We start from the raw sequence: 17,304 nt of genomic DNA, 5'->3' as shown, positions 1-17,304 counted from the left end.
TCGCTAAATTTTCAGATAAGTGTCTCAGACACTATATCTGAAAATTTTTATCTCAGTTTTTGTATTTGAATCCTGTTAGAAATATAATATATATTATTAAGATATTGAATTCATATTATTAATTGTATTGAATTCTGTTAGAAATATATAATATTAATAATATATAATATATTATAAAGGAGTAACAGTTATTTTGATTAATTATATTTATATAGTTATTATTATCGGAGTATAGTGATTTAACCGAACATTTTTATTCTTAACAAGTATTTTTCTTTGAGCCTCTACTCCAACATCAATCAATTAGAGAAAGGAGCTTACTACTGCTGAGGCTAAAATACAACGTCGTTTTATCAGGAAGAAAAGAATTTCTTCAGGAAAGCTATTTGTCGAGAATCATTCTTGTGTCTTAATTAATTAATTAGCCTCACTCCTGAGTAAAGTCTCGCATTGACCAAAAAGAGGCAAGTAACTAGGTTGTAATAAATATATCATAATAGAGTTATTGTTGCGTGATACAATCCACGACGTCGTAATAAAATAGTGATTAGATTGTAGTAAATGTATCGTACGAGTATTTACTTATCGCGTGAAACAATTCGGGACGTAACATAAATATTTTTTATATATTATGATTACATATTTTGTAATAGCAAAAGACTTCTTTTTAAATAACTATAACATGTTCAGACAAATCAAGAATTGTTTAAATTCGATTTTTATTTTACTTTCAATTACAGAGTATAATTAGCTATAATATATATCAGTAATAAGGTATTCTTTTAAACAATTAATAAATTTTGACAAGTATTAGGAAAAAATAATGTGATATATCCATTTTCTATGGAATGAAAGTCATTACATGTATAAGCGACTTGTACTCGATACATCATTTATATCATTCTATCAGTTTCCTCTTTAGACTATTCACTGATCTTTGTAAATATACTATGTTATTTCATATAGAACTGTGTACCTCGATTTTGCTCGAATGGAACAATCTTCAAGATGTCCAATCCTCTTTATTATTTTCTTCATTCTCGTACTCGCACGCGTTCTATTGAACCTTTCAGATTTTTTTTTTCTTTTCTTCCTCTTATTTTCTAAGCTTGACTATCGAAGGATCGATTTATCGTTGAAATTTCGTTTTATTATCGGGAATATAGATTTTTACATGTTATACTAGGAGTTTTGAAATCTTTTCGCATTATATGCAGAGAGAGAAAAAGGAAGAGAAAGAATATCTCCTTTCTTTCATACAGGTAGCATAGAAAAAACATTCGTATGCGCGTCGGTAGGCGCAGGTGTGAATATTTGCGAGCGCGATTAAATCCAATCGTAGATCCTGTTTTAATTTTCTAAAGTTTAAAAATACGACGTGCTCAAATAAGTCGTGCTCAATAGTGTTAGATTGAAACTTCCGATGTTGCGACGGTTCTGTTATTGATAAAACAAAACTGGTTTTTCTGCAGATAGCATATGGAATCTGAATTCTTACGAAATGACTTGTCACCTTGGAACTTGGATTTTAAGAAAGATTTATCATCAGCCCATGAATCTCTAAAAGTTGCAATATTCATGTGATGATACTTAGACTAGTACTGTTTGCGATTTGTCGAAATCTAAATCTAAATTATATAATGCAATTATTATTTGACGAATAGTTACATAATTCAATGCGTTATCAAAATCTTTTCTTTCCAATTCTAACTAAATATTAAAGTATTTACATTTTATATTGTAATCATGCTAATTATATAAATAAATCATCAGATGGGATCTAAAATAAATAAATAAATAATAATCAAGTAATAATAAAATAAATAATTAAAATAAATAAATAAATCAGATGGGATTCTAAAATAATTTCTTAAAGAAAAAACTGACTGTAACTCCTGATTTTATTTTATTTTTAAAACAACTTATTCGATTGCAAAGCGATCATACTATTTTACAGATTATCATAATATTTTGTAAATTATTTTATCAAAAGTAATAAATAGTGGGTATATATTTATATATTATATGTTATTTTTATAAAAATCAAAACACGAATTTGTCTCCATACTTTTTTTTGAAGTAGAACTCTCAACGTTATTTTTTTGTTTTTTCCTTGTAGTATATTATTACAATTTTACTATTACTATAATAACATATGATATAGTAATAAAAATAATAATAAGATGAAGAAGTAGACATATCTATTTATAGAATAAACATATCTATTTATATTATATAAAATAATATTTAATATATAAATATTCGCTAATTATTATTTTTTATAAAATCTTTAAATAAATCTTGTTTCTTGCCGTAAATTTATATACTAATTATTATATATATATATATATATATATCAATTATATTTTTTATACATTTATATTGTAAAATAAATGCACAACGTGGCTAAGTATATATAGCAAGGATCATTGCAAGAAACTCGCTATGTCAAAGAAGGATACAGAGATATTGAAAAATATCAATTCAATCTACTGTATCTACACACTATAACTTACATTAACCCAATTGTTATGATGCGTTAAGGGAGTATAACCTACGTAATTTTATGGATATGGGTATAATAAGGATCATGTTTTCCTATTGCGTTTGTGATTTATATTTTGTCAATATTTGTTGCTGAAATCATGTAAGCTACGAGCGAAAGATGGTAAATAGTCTTAATCGATAAGTTTCATATTGGTATTTACAGTCAGAAATATTAAAATTATCGCAGTTCAGTTGATAAGTAGATATCTGGTTTACAGAGATGATCTCTAGATGGAGCGCATAGCTGAAGGAAGTTTGCGCATCTGCTTGATTTAAAGAGCCGGCTTGATAAAAAGAAAAATTTCAATTACTTATAAGTATTCATTAAGCGAAGAAACACCAAAGAGGTGAGACATCAACTTGATCATTTATCAGATAATACTTTTATATCAGACAATATTTTTTAAATAAGTCTATCATTTGAAACTTTCGTTTTGTCTATATTATATTTTGTATTTCCTTTTATTTAATTATTCTTAAACATTATATATCAATAATTTTTACAAATAAAAGTAGTAGAATTAATCGTTCACTTGTTATATGTATTGAACAAAGAATATCCGTTTTATACAATCTTTCCTATTTTTGTTTTTTTAAACAAATTCTCATACTTTGTATTTTGCGATCCATCATTTACAGCGAATATATTTTTAATAGATTAAACAATATTATACACTATATTCATGTGTTTATTGATATTTTTGTTCACATATAACAGAAAAGCATATACAAGAAATTTTATATAGAAATTTTGATCCCAATTAGACTTCTTAAAATCGAATAAAATACTTTAATTTCATTAAATGGTTTATAAATATTATTATATATTCAAATATAAAACGTGTATGTGTTAAAATAAAAATTTAAATCGTTAAAGACATTAATATATATTTCTAATATTTAAAATTCTACTTTTAATCTATAATTTAAATATTTCAGGATTTAAAATTGAACAGGATTTAACAGGATTTAATTTAAATATACGAATTGATAGTATATAAGATGGAAAAAGATAAAGATGGTGATCGAAAACAAGAAGAAACTTCACCTATGAAATCACCTAGAACACCACGTCGATTTTATAGACGAAGTCAAGGTCAATCTTCACGGAGTACACCATACCAGCCTGTACCATGGCAAGGTACACCACGGCAGTCTAGAACACTTCGAACGATTCAGATTGAAACGTCACAGTCTGAGTCGTCGCAATCTGAATGGCATACTCCACCGTCGGGATCTGAAATAGATCCGTCTGAAACGTTACAATCTAACATACAACGGGCTGGACCATCGCAGACTGTACCACAACCGTCTACACCAACACAGCGATCTATACCACTACAGTATTTACCATGGCAATCTGCGCCACAGCAGACTGTATCACGGCAGTTTGCACCACCGCAGACTCTACAATGGCGGTCTGCACCACCGCAGATTAAATCACGGCGGTTTACACCATTGCGGCCTAGATCGCGGCAACCATGGCAGTATACACCAATGCATTCTCATCGATGGCAGCATCCAACGTGGCACCCTGCAACAATGCAGCCCGAACAAACTGCAATATGGCAGCATGAATTACAGCAAACTGAAGCATGGCGGACTGTAAGATACCAGCCTAGAAGACTATTGCAGTCTCTATCACAGCAGCATGCACCATCGCAACCTGAAGGATGGCAGCCTCCACCACAACAAACTGAAGGATGGCAGCATCCATCACAGCAAACTGAAGGATGGCAGCATCCATCACAGCAAACTGAAGGATGGCAGCATTCATCACAGCAAACTGAAGGATGGCAGCATCCATCACAGCAAACTAAAGGATGGCAGCATCCACCATACCAAACTGAAGGATGGCAGCATCCACCATACCAAACTGAAGAATGGCAACCTCCACCACAGCAAACCGAAGTGTGGCAACCTGGACCATCGCAGCCTGGACCATCGCAGCCTGGACCATCGCAGCCTGGACCATCGCAGCCTGGACCGTCGCAGCCTGGACCATCGCAGCCTGGACCATCGCAACCTGGACCATCGCAGCCTGGAACATCGCAGCATGAATCATCACTGATTGTAACATATGAGCCTGACGTATCGCAGCCTGGACCATCGCAGCCTGAAAGATACTACCTTACACCGCGGCCATCGAGGTCTAGAATGCTGCGGCGTGGATCATCGTTAAGTAGATTACAACAGTCTGAACGAGAGAGACCTGTACGACGAAGTCAAGTAAGTAAAAATAATAACAAATATTAAAAAAATAAATTAAATAAGTATTTTATATAATTACTATGAAACTTGTTATATATTTATGGTTTTTCGTATATTCGTTTTATTTCCACACATATACAAACGCGCACGCAATATGTGCATACGTGTTGTGCTTGAGTTAGTGATAATTAAAATTTATTTAACAAGTATGATATAAAATATATCTATTAATTCATCTTTTATGAAAAATATAAATATTATTTATTCTTTTGAGTATTATAAACTAAATTCCTATAGAATTCAGTAACAATAGCAATGAACATATCCTGTACATCAATAATCATAAATTTCATATAGTATATCATGATTCCACATTTATTTAACTGGATATTGTTTTGCGTATCTTATGTCATTTCTTTAATCTTATTTTATTATGGAATAATATGTATTAGTAATATTTATTTATCTATATATATAAGACTGAGTATATTGGTTTAAAAAAGAGTTATTAAAAGTTAACGATAAAAAATTTATATAATATATGTTACTGTTAAATAGGAACAATATTATAAATAATTTAGAATATCGAATGTCGTAGAGTTTAAAACGAGGATATGAAGAAGTAAAGGACTATTCTACAAAAGGTAATTATCAATCCAATGTTCAAAATAATGCCTTACTTATTTAAAAGATGCGCGTGAATGTGTATTAAAAATATTTATATAAAAATATTTATTTTTATTAGTGAAGACTGATAAGGATTCTCCTCCTTATAAACGACCGACAAAGCAAAGTAGAATAGGAACAGAAGAAGAGACTTGTAAATTCGACAATACTTGTAAGTTTTCCAAAAACTGGTAAGTTTTGCTTTTTATTATTAAAATAAATGATATATATATTGTAACAATTCATATTTTTATCTTTTATCTGGATATAATATCTGCTAGTTTAAGACAAGCAGTGGAAAAACAGAATAAAAGATCCGTGATAAAGAAAACGTTAATTTTTTAAATTTGTCAAACGGCTCGTAACTGTTCAAGCATTTTTTTTGTTGACACAACACTTTTGTTTTTGTTTAATTTGGCATATCGTCGACCTTTCCTATTTGTTTTGTAAATCGTTTATAGATATTTATACGTATGCTTTTTCTGGACGTATCCTCGAACGTTTTCTTTCTTTTAAACACATACACTTACATCCATCCACCCATCCCTCCTCCCCACACACCACAGGCATTCATCTTATAACGTTTTTGACTTTACTTATGTGTAAAATAAAGGACAAATAGGAACATTGAAATAAATTACTTAATTCTATGAAATCTTACAATTAGCTAAGACATAATTTGATAATTTTATTTCTTTTTCTATAACACGTTTTTATGCGATAGCTTTAAACGAGATTAGGAGATCTTCAATGAGAAAAATTGAATTAGTCAGCATTGAAACAATCTGGTGAAAAACGATCAGGTTTTGTTTAAAAAAACGGATAAAAAAAGATATAGAGGAAAGATAATACGTTTTGAAACATGTTCGTGTTTGTCCTTGATACGATCGCTTTTTTTCTTTCCGCTTTGCTCTCATGGTTGTATCTTATAATATTTCATGTTTTTATTTTCTTTTTGTTTCCTTTTTTTTTTTTATTTTTTTTCCTCCTTTCTTTTTCTTTTATATCGTGTAATATAACTTTTGCCCTCTATACGGTTGATTCCAATGATAACAATTTTGATCTATCCAATTATTATTTAAAGTCTCAATTATATTTTATGAAAGAAAATATTTTTAATTTGTAGGTAAAGAAATTACACTTCTGGCAAATTATTTCAAGGTACTATCTCCTGTAAACTGGACTCTTTATCTATATAATGTTGAATTTACTCCACCAGAAAATCGTGTCTATATGCGTAAAGGTTTAATTAAACTTTATAAAAAATCATTTAATGTATTTATTTATGATGGTCATGTACTATATTTACATGAACGTTTACCTGTAAGTATTAACATTTACTAATATTGGGGTATTAAAATAAACATATGAAATATCTATCTGCAATAAGAACAAAATATTGACTTAGAATATGACTCTCCCAACAAAAAAAACATCTGATGATGAAGATGTTACAGCAAGTATAAGATATATTGGAATAGTGGATACAAGGGATCGACATTATTTGCAATTTTTCAACATAATAATGAGGAAATGCTTAGAACATTTAAAGCTACAATTGGTTCGTCGTAATTATTATGACCCAATAGATAAAGTGAGTAAATAGCTAAATAACTGATAAATGATTATTAATAATTGCCGTAAATTATAATTTGTCGAAGCGTGATACGTTCTTATATGCATGTATATGTGGGATTAATTGGACATAACAATTACTAAGAATGTAAAGTAATTGTTTTCTTTTTTTAAGTTATATTTAAGTGCTTAAAAACTTATAGGTAATAAAAGAAAAAAAAAACAACATAATTTTAAATACTCGAAAATAACTAAATTTAACTCACTCTACTGTCGATACCTGGCATTTGTCAATTGTCCTCAGACTGTCCTGTTTAAAAGCATAAATAGTCTTGATATTATTTTACTCTCTTTGTGTCTTAATCGCCATGTTTCTTAGCACCTCTCTTTCTATTCTATGTATAGCAGAGCAAAAAATTGATAATCTTACAAAATATTTTTATTTATTTACTTGAGCCAATTCTGCGAGTCTAGTTCCTGCTCAATTAATCAGACCCATAATGTAGTTTTCTGGTTCTATATATATAAAGTACTGCAATAGTAATAAAAGGTACTACATAAAGATAAAAGTACAATATGTATGTATGTATGTATGTGTGTGTGTAAAAATATATTTATATATAAATTCCTATGGATTTAAATAATACAATACATACATATCTATTTTTACGTATTTATGTATTTACAATACCATATATTTTTTAATAACAGAAACGAATTGATCACTATAAATTGGAAGTGTTGTCAGGTATCTTCACATCTATTAGACAACATAAAGAAAACATTCTTATGTGCGTGGATATAACTCATAAAATTATGCGTCTGGATACACTTTTAGACATTTGGTATAATTGTAAAAGAAAAAAGTCGGACAGTAAAACAAAAATTCAACAAGTAATGTAACAAATGACTTTCAGTATCTTTAAAATACTAATAAATGGTAATAACTAAATGTACGTTTATAGATGTTTTGTGAAGAAGTCATAGGATGTATTGTACTTACTGATCACAACAACAATACGTATCGGATCAGGGACGTTGATTTCACACTAACTCCAATGGATACATTTATACTATCAAAAACGGGAGAATCCATAAGATTTAAGGATTACTATCAGAATAGATATAATATAACTTTAAAAAAAATAAAACAACCTATGCTCCTTGCAGAAGGGAAACAAAAAACACGTAATCTACCAAGTCAAAGGGAAAACTTAGTTTATTTAATTCCTGAATTGTGTCGTGCAACAGGTGAGTATATTTAATATCGAGAAAGTTTATGAAAATATATATATTAATAAATATTATTGGAAAATTGTATGTATATGTGTGCATAGGTTTGACGGATAGTATGCGAAAAAACTTTAGTATGATGACAGCATTATCTTTACATACACGAATTGTTCCTGAAAAGAGAATTAAAAAATTAATGGCATTTAATAAAAAGCTTCATGATAAATCAGAAGCTCTAAACGAATTAAAGCAATGGGACTTACAATTAGAAAATAAATTGGTTGAAATACAAGGACGTAAATTACCTATGGAACAGATATGTTTTCATGATAATGATAATATATATGCAGGAGAACAAGGAAATTGGAAAATTAATCCTTTAGTTTCTACTATAAAATTGGATAAATGGATGGTACTCTGTGAGACTGAATGTAGAGATAAGTGGCAGGTATTATATTTTCATTGGAAATTTAGACTTCAACAGAAGTCAACCAGTTGATTAAATTTTGATTTGACAGGAATTCTTGGAAATTCTTAAATTTGAAGCAAAAAAAATGAGATTTGAAATATCATATCCAAATATTTCTTGTTTTAAGACAGAAATAGATCTTAATATGGAGATAGAGAATGTCGCAAAGGCAACTGCTTTACAATTAGTTGTTTGTGTTGATTCGAAGATTTCTTATAATAACTATACTATTCTAAAAAAGAAATGTTGCGTTGACCGGCCAATCCCATCACAGATGATTATTATGAAGAAGAGGAAAGCAAATTTGTTGTTATCTATAGCTAGGAAAATAGCTATTCAAATAAATTGTAAACTTGGTGGAGCTCCGTGGTATGTCAATATACCACTTAAGGGATTAATGGTGATTGGTTTTGATGTTTGTCATGATAAACGTAGGAAAGATTGTGATTTTGGTAAATATTTTACAATAAATATATGAAATATGTTATGTTCTATGAACAGTGATTTTATGTATTAAAAAAAAAAAACAAAACAAAAAAGAGAATATTTTTACAGGTGCTACAGTTGCTTCTTTAGATAGTAACTTAAGCAGATATATTAGTGCTGTAAGTAAACATAAAAAAGAGGAGGAATTATCCAACGATATAGCTAGTCATATTTGTAAGTTTATATCAGCATATCTAGATAATAATGGCAATAGATATCCTGAATATATTATAATTTATCGCGATGGTGTTGGCGAGGATCAACTAGAATTAGTTTATAATCACGAGGTAAAAAAAATAAAGGAGAAACTTGATGAAATATATAAAGACATGCCAATAAAGATGGCTTTTATAATCGTTACTAAACGGGTGAATACTCGAATTTTTTATAACGATGATAATCCGCCATGTGGTACAGTTGTGGATAGCGTGATTACTAGTGCAGTAAAACGTGATTTTTTTATCGTATCCCAACACGTTCAACAGGGTACTGTTACGCCAACATTGTATACTATAATTTACGATACTCTTGATCTCAATATCGAAATGATTCAACAACTCACATACAAGCTCACCCATATGTATTACAACTGGGCCGGTGTTATAAGAGTACCAGCTCCTTGTCAATATGCACATAAGCTTGCATATTTAGTAGGTGTATATATACATCAAGAACCAAACGTTGACATGGAGAATCTTTTATATTATTTGTAATTTCGAATCTCCATTTCTATTATTTATATAAGAACACACAGTATACGTATAACATATATACAATATGTGTGTAAAAATTAATGAGATTGGTTCTATAAAAATATTTATAGATTACTTAATGAAAAATATACATTATCGTCTTTAAAATAGTTACTCCGACAAACTATGCACCATCTAAGGCATTGCTCCCATTTCTAGAAACAGTGCTGGAATTTTTTTACTGGAACTGCTTTCAATCGATTCATTTACTTGAACGTCATTTTTAAGTCATTTTGGTCACTAATCATTAAAAGTCATTTTGGAACTATGAACATTTACGTTCATAGTTCCAAAATGACATCTCTTGAGAGATGGCTTTTAATTTTTGTGAAAAAGATAACACATAAACACAAAGTAGAAAAGTTTAGAGGTTATGGAATTACCGGAATATCTTTGTTGGCCAAAAATTCATTTACAGAGTATAGTGTGAGAGGAAATAATATGCATTGTCGCTGTTCCATTTCCGTAAGGCGTCAATAAAACATATTTTTGTCAAATTCGTTGCGAAATTGCTCACATTAATTCAACTGAGTTGAAATTGATACTAATGATAGAGATATATGTATGCTCAGTAGTGTCACAGTTTATGCAATGTTGCCGATTTCTGATTTTTGAGATCATTACTTCTTAAATACACCTTATACGCATATCGCATATAACGCGTATAACTGAAACGTAATACAATACCCCAATAATATTTTATTTTTTTGGTTTCAAAGGAAAAACAATTATTTTTTAGTTCATATGTACTAAGTATATTAGTTTAGTATATATTTATTTAATGTATGTATATGTATATATATATTACAAAAAACATATATACATATATATGTTTCTTGTTTATCATAGAGTTACACATAGATTACTTTATTCAATTTACTAAAATTATTCTTTTATTTTTGTCACCATTTGAATTATTCTTTTTCTTTCTTATATATATTTTTTAAAGATTAAAGCATGAAGTTATATTATAAAAACTCATCACATATATATATATATATATATATATATATATATATATATATATATATGATAAAATAATATGAGATATTTTTGCGAGCATTCTACACTTACGCATGCATATATTTATATGTATAATAATATAAATAGAAGTGATAGGTATGGTTTTTTTATCGATAAAGAATTTAACAAAATTTTAGTACCAATTTATATACATGTAATGATAGTCATAAGTTAAGATAAATAAGTAGGTAAAATAAATTTATTTTTGTATGCAAAGATTAAAGAAAGAAGATAATAAAATAATATAACTAATAATATAGTTTTTCTTTTGTTAATTTTTATAATAGATCTGAACAACAAATAGAAGAATGCCAAATTATTTCACTATTTTTACTTTCAATACTTCTATTGTTTTGTTAGATTTTCGAAAAAAATAACCTTATAATGATCTATGTAAATATGTGGAGCTGTAAAAATGTATTGATTTTTTTTGTTTGCCTTATACATAGTCACGCAATGCGATCACCTTGTTTACATTTCATTTTCAAAAATAAAGAATTTGTCCACGTTATATAATACACGATACATTCGGATTCTATTGAATCGTTTCGTGTTAGACATATTAAAATTCGCTCTCATAAAAATAAATTTTTTTATTAAATCAAATAAATTTTTTTATTAAAATATTTATTTAACTACTTATTGTAACATACATATTTCTGAAAGTACACTGGATGAATTTCTTTTTAGCATTGTGCACAAATTAAATTCGATCATTTGATACCATTAGTTTCATTGCTGCAAACTACGTAGTTTTCAAATTATGTCTTATTAATTTGATTAAGCCAAATGTCTGCGTTTCGTTATTATAAAGTTGATTTTTTTTTTCTCACATTCACTTCTATTTTATTTTAAAAATAATATCTGATGTGAATTCAATTCGTAACATAGTTTTTATTTTCACAACTTCCATATAAATGATATGTGAATTTAAAAATATTCTAATCAATATATTGAAAATCAAAATATTAAAAGATGATTTCTTCTAATATTTTAAAGTTTGTTTCTCATAAAGATATGTATATAACAGTTTTTCAGACTCATTAACTACACTCATGAAATTGTTATACAAATGAATAATAATGGTTTTGTTGTTCGTTTTTCTTTATCATGATTATTTTTAGTTCTTGTTATATTTTTATTTGATATTATAAAATACAATTCTACTAAGAATTCGTTAGTTAATAATTCATTATGCGCCATATAATACAATTGAAATACTTTATAGGATTATATTTTGCTCAAGGATTATATTTTATATATGCCGCTGAAAAACATTTCTTGTTATAAACCAAATAGAAGTATTTTAATATTAATTGAAATCTATTCCGTGAAAACATTATGAAACCAAGATATACTCCGAAAATTCTCAATTCAATAAGAAAATATTGATGGTTTTCTAGTTATTTCCATTTCGAGCAAAACTGCTACAAAAGCCTTTTACCAAAAACGGTAACTGGTTTTCATATTTTCATTCTAGATTTTCGGCTCATTCGAGGTGATTGCAATACTTCATTTACATATCATTACATATCATTACTCATCATCAATGTCCAAAGGGAGAAATCAGAAAAACTGATTGAAATACTCGATAAGTTTAATTTCAAAAAAGAAACAACATTGTGATCCTGATTTTTTATTAAAATGAAAAGAATCAAATTGTTCGTGTATTTCATCGCTAATAGTCTTAGTAAATATCAAAGAAATTTTCGAACTAAACACTTGAGAATGTTCAGAATCATCACATTCAGAAATATTCGTTTTTTGTTTTTTGACAGATTTTTCTTTTTTGAATAGATATCACTATTATCACTTTGCAGCTTGAATATCTTAATTCATTTGTTATATTTTTTACTTTCCTTTTCAAAGCTATTATATTTTTTGAAGAATACGTAATAATAATAAATCATTAAAATAATTAAATTAATTCACACCGAAATTACTTTTTCTATTACCAATAAAAAAGAAAACTGTAGTGATAGTTGTAAATCATAAAATATTAATATTTTTATAAACTCGTAACGATCCGCAATAATGTTCTATGTAACATATTCAATGAAATTGTTCAAACTGTTTTAAATAAACAGATAAACGACAATGCTCGCTATAATCACGCTGTTTGATATTTATCGATGTGCATTGAAATAAACGCGTTGCATCCGCTTGGAAATTATCGACAAGCATTGAAGCAAACGCGATTATGTTCTTTGGCACTTTTTAACAAGATTTTTTTCAATGATTTATAGAATTCTAACAGTTAATCGATTGTAATAAAGCATTGGAAAAGAATGTTTTTTACAAAAGTCGATATATAATATAACTTTCCAAGAAAATTGATCAGACTATTACTAAAGTCTGGTATACAGTTACAAGCATTAATATTTAATGAGATCATATTTTTTTTTATCCACAAAACGGTAAATAATAAGTTTGCACAAAGTTATAAATTTTGTACTTTTTATATTTTTCATTATTATGAGTTTTCATAATAATAAAATACATTCCTTTACAATTTGATAAAAATTTACACGTAACATAATTCATTTGAGAGATTCATATACAATTGCATATATCCAGACTTAATGTCACTACCAGTCATAGATTGTCGATTAAAAAAGAATCTATTTATATAGTGTATTTTTTATTTTTGTAATATATATATATATGTGTGTGTGTGTGTGGATTAGTAAAGTATTAATAATAAAATGAAACAACTAAATGAATATATGTATCATATTTTCTAGATATTTTAAATATATATATAAAATATATATCTATATATATATTTAAAAAGAAAAAAATATATATATACATATGATAGAGTAAAAAAAGTTAATATAGTTAAATAATACTAACAATAAATCTCTACACATTATTTATTATATTATAGTATAATGACAAAGATGAAGATATGAAAAATATATCATAGCTTTTTTGTCATAAAATAAGTATAAGTAATGCGTTTGTATATAAGATCACAGATCTGACTGTTTTTTTTTTTTTTTTTTTTTTAAATCGTTATCGATTATCCCATATGTAATGATTTTAATAATCATTATGCTTATTACAACAAGCTTTACTTTTACTTTTTATATACTTTCTTGAACATCATCTGCAGCAATGTTGACAATGCGTTCCTCATCATTAGCACGTCTCTTTCTTATTAAATGGCACTGACATTTTTGTACTAATTGTGGAATTAATACGTTGTTATAGCAAAACATTCCAATTAAAAGAATTGCAAAGCCAATGACCTAGAAAAATATTTCATTTATAATTTATATGGTGAATTTTATAAAGTAATATTGAAAATTATGATGATTGTCAATATTTAATAAATGTATATCGTTAAAATCAGAAAGATTCTTTTAAATATTATTTACTCTAGAATATAATTTAATTACCTGGAGATAATGAAAATCTTGCCATTTAAATTGCAATGAAAAAGCCCATATAACAATCGTTCGTATACTATCTAAAATCATTCTTGTTGTAGCACTGATTTCCTTTGTAACGCTAATACCAGCAAAGTTAAAGAATGCTATACTGAATGCTATTCCTATATAAAAGAAATAGAAAAAATGGAATAATACATTATAATAATTTATTCTCATCTAATCTAGTAATAGTAAACTGTAAACTTTACTAACCAACTATTGCCATTAGTAATCTGCCACTATTTCCAATTTGTACTAAAGCATCTGCAGTAGCTTCAAGAGTACCCCGTGAATTATCCGCAAACGGTGGTGATGCATAAATAAAATTAAGGGGGATCATAACTAAACATATGCCAATAAATCCAAAAATACCTAGAAAAAAGTGCATAGCTTGTTTACTATAACTTAAAAATATATACCTTAAAGATATATATTAAAAATATATATATAATATATATTAAAAATATATAAAGGTGCATAGCTTGTTTGTTATAACTTCAAAATATATGACTTAAACATATATATCGAGAAAAAAGAAATATGTTATAAAAACTATTTAATGTCTGAAAAATTTATACTCTTTCATTTGAAGTATTCTTATGCGTACCTTCCCAACCAACTGCTTGCAAAGCAGGAATATCTTGGCCAGCAACAAATTTTTCTTCTATTACCATTTGGACTGCTGTTATTACCTAGAAAAAATAATGTTTCTTAGTCTATGCTTACAGATATTATATATAAATGTGATCATACCTGTGCACAAATTATTAATAAATCTCCAGTTAAAACAGAGTTCAGGCTAACGTCTTCGTCTTTTATAACCATTATATCACTTATGCCAACAAGTGCTAAACCTATTAAAACACATACAATTCCTATCCATTCTCTTCCACCTAAGTTTCTATTAAGGAAGCCCATTGAAAGAATACCAGTAAAAACTATAACTGCACCACGTAACATTTGAAAACTACTGGCATAGGTCATGTTGAGACCAACGTACATAATAGAAGTTGCTAACATATCACACATAGCTGGTATAAATAAGATGAATGGATTGAAGTTGCGAGATCCTTTAGTTAAAGTATTATTATCTACAGAACCATCCTGTATAATAATTATTTGGATTAGATTAGAAATTAAAAATAGAAAGAATTCTTAGAAAAAATACTTACATCTTTACGACTGTAGTAACAATATGCAATTTTAAAAATGAGAAAACATAACATTTCACCCAAGAACATAAATAAAGATTGCATAAAAGGATGATTAAAATGACGAGGTACTCCATCTTGTCCAGGCACGACTTGTTTATCTGCATATCTAAATAAAAATAAAATTTATTACAAAGTATTGTTTTTTTCTTTCAATTGAATAATATAATGAAATTATTGATATAAGAATATATTATAAGTATTTACATATATATATATATATATATATATATCAAACACTTACTTTACAGAAAGAGTATTAAATGATCCAGTAACAACCATAAGAACAGCTAAAATACATTGATAATGTGTCCAGGCCATGTTTAAAAAGTTGCATGTATAATCTGAGAAAAATTATATACATTTAAATTTCTAATTATTATTTAGCATAATAACTAAATCATTGTAAAAATAAAGAATCTCTATGCCTATTTAAGATTGCAATGTACACATAGTATTATATATGTAATAGATATTTAATTTTAAAAAGAACACTGTATACTACATGTTATCAATTGTTAATAATCTTTACTATTAAAAATATGTTTAGACAATAAAAGATAAAAATACATTAGAAGAATGATCATTGACGCAAGAAAACGTATCAAATTACTAAAGAAAAGTTTAAAAATATTTATGGTAAATAGATAAAAGTAAATTATTGCTTACGATACGTTCATTTCATAATATTACATCAACGATTTAAATTAATTTATTTTCCAACGATAATATGTAAAGTGGGAACGTTTTAAAGTTTATTGTACCGCATAAAGATAAATATACAATAAAAATGATATATAATACAGTAGTATACTTTGACCAAAATCCTTCGAACAAAGAATTTCGTAAAAACTTATTTCATTAAACTCGATGTTCAAATAAAGTTATTATCCTTTTATTATTATAAATAATCCGATTCGCTACTTACTGCTATATAATATGTATACAATTGTTTAACTTTTATTGTTTAAAATCGTGTTGTTAAAATACTTGAAAGTGTATATCATTATCGAATTGATCTTTATTTCATGACTTTCATGATACAGTTGACAGTTATTAGTTTAGATTTTTATTAAGTGGCGCTGCTATGGTCTATTTTTAATGAGTTGTCGGTAACATAGAGCACCTTATTAAGCGCTTTCATTTATCGACAGAAATTAATGCACATTAACGCATATGCTTTCCATTTAATATTGTTTTGATTCAAGAAATGGATGACAACTTTAGCAAGTGAACGTGTCATAACGTGCTGTAATTTATAAACATAAGTTTAAGAAAGTTTAAAACATTTTTTTTATAATATATATATATGTATATATGTATGTATGTATGTATGCATATATGCATGTATGTATGTATGTATATACATGTATGTTGCGTCTTTCACTTACTATCACACCCGGTGTTTCTCATTAATTGTACTCAGCACAGAAAAATAGTGATTTAATTTGCAACTGTATCTATAATGATGTCCTTAATAACTTGATATTATTTTCAAGATGTTATATACATTCATAGTTGATCATTTTAAATATTGATATAGCAACTAAACTTATTTCATAATACCTTATCTTCTTCGATTCATTAATTATTTGTAGGCATAGTTTTTAGTTTTGACTTTATGAATTTGTTGATTTAGGTTAACATTATAAAATATCAAACGATGATTTATTTAAACAAATATAACGAAATAC

The 17,304-nt window shown here is 27.4% G+C and overlaps 2 protein-coding genes and 1 long non-coding RNA gene across 4 annotated transcripts; 1 reads left to right on the top strand and 2 right to left on the bottom strand.

Moving 5' to 3' along the window:
- Positions 1-2,280: 2,280 nt before the first annotated feature.
- On the bottom strand, positions 2,281-10,678 carry LOC127069264 (uncharacterized). Of its 2 annotated transcripts, none has more exons than XR_007783450.1 (5): positions 7,266-7,717; positions 4,678-4,759; positions 3,899-4,588; positions 3,596-3,784; positions 2,281-2,831 (listed from the first exon to the last, which is right to left on the bottom strand). It is a non-coding gene; the product is annotated as an uncharacterized LOC127069264 (long non-coding RNA). The 2 variants fall into 2 exon arrangements; XR_007783451.1 differs by lacking the exon at positions 2,281-2,831 and adding an exon at positions 10,323-10,678 and having other exon boundaries at positions 3,638-3,784; positions 7,266-8,405.
- On the top strand, positions 3,550-10,159 carry LOC127069263 (piwi-like protein Siwi). The gene is made up of 10 exons (XM_051006046.1): positions 3,550-4,776; positions 5,357-5,402; positions 5,504-5,596; positions 6,551-6,747; positions 6,833-7,018; positions 7,711-7,893; positions 7,965-8,250; positions 8,337-8,680; positions 8,751-9,153; positions 9,257-10,159. The coding sequence occupies exons 1-10, from the start codon at positions 3,550-3,552 to the stop codon at positions 9,898-9,900; spliced, it is 3,609 nt and encodes a 1,202-aa protein (XP_050862003.1). The 3' UTR covers positions 9,901-10,159.
- Positions 10,679-12,582: 1,904 nt separating the features above from the next.
- Positions 12,583-17,167, bottom strand: LOC127069575 (solute carrier family 35 member F6). Its single transcript, XM_051006723.1, has 8 exons — positions 16,539-17,167; positions 15,855-15,954; positions 15,572-15,719; positions 15,153-15,503; positions 15,007-15,091; positions 14,613-14,771; positions 14,367-14,521; positions 12,583-14,216 (listed from the first exon to the last, which is right to left on the bottom strand). Exons 2-8 carry the CDS (start codon positions 15,929-15,931, stop codon positions 14,052-14,054), a joined length of 1,140 nt encoding a protein of 379 aa, XP_050862680.1. The 5' UTR covers positions 15,932-15,954; positions 16,539-17,167; the 3' UTR covers positions 12,583-14,051.
- Between the last annotated feature and the right edge of the window lie 137 nt (positions 17,168-17,304).

The sequence above is a fragment of the Vespula vulgaris genome, chromosome 15 (genome assembly GCF_905475345.1).
Source record: "Vespula vulgaris chromosome 15, iyVesVulg1.1, whole genome shotgun sequence".
In the NCBI taxonomy this organism is placed as follows: domain Eukaryota; kingdom Metazoa; phylum Arthropoda; class Insecta; order Hymenoptera; family Vespidae; genus Vespula; species Vespula vulgaris.
This window is presented reverse-complemented; position numbering and strand designations above follow the sequence as displayed.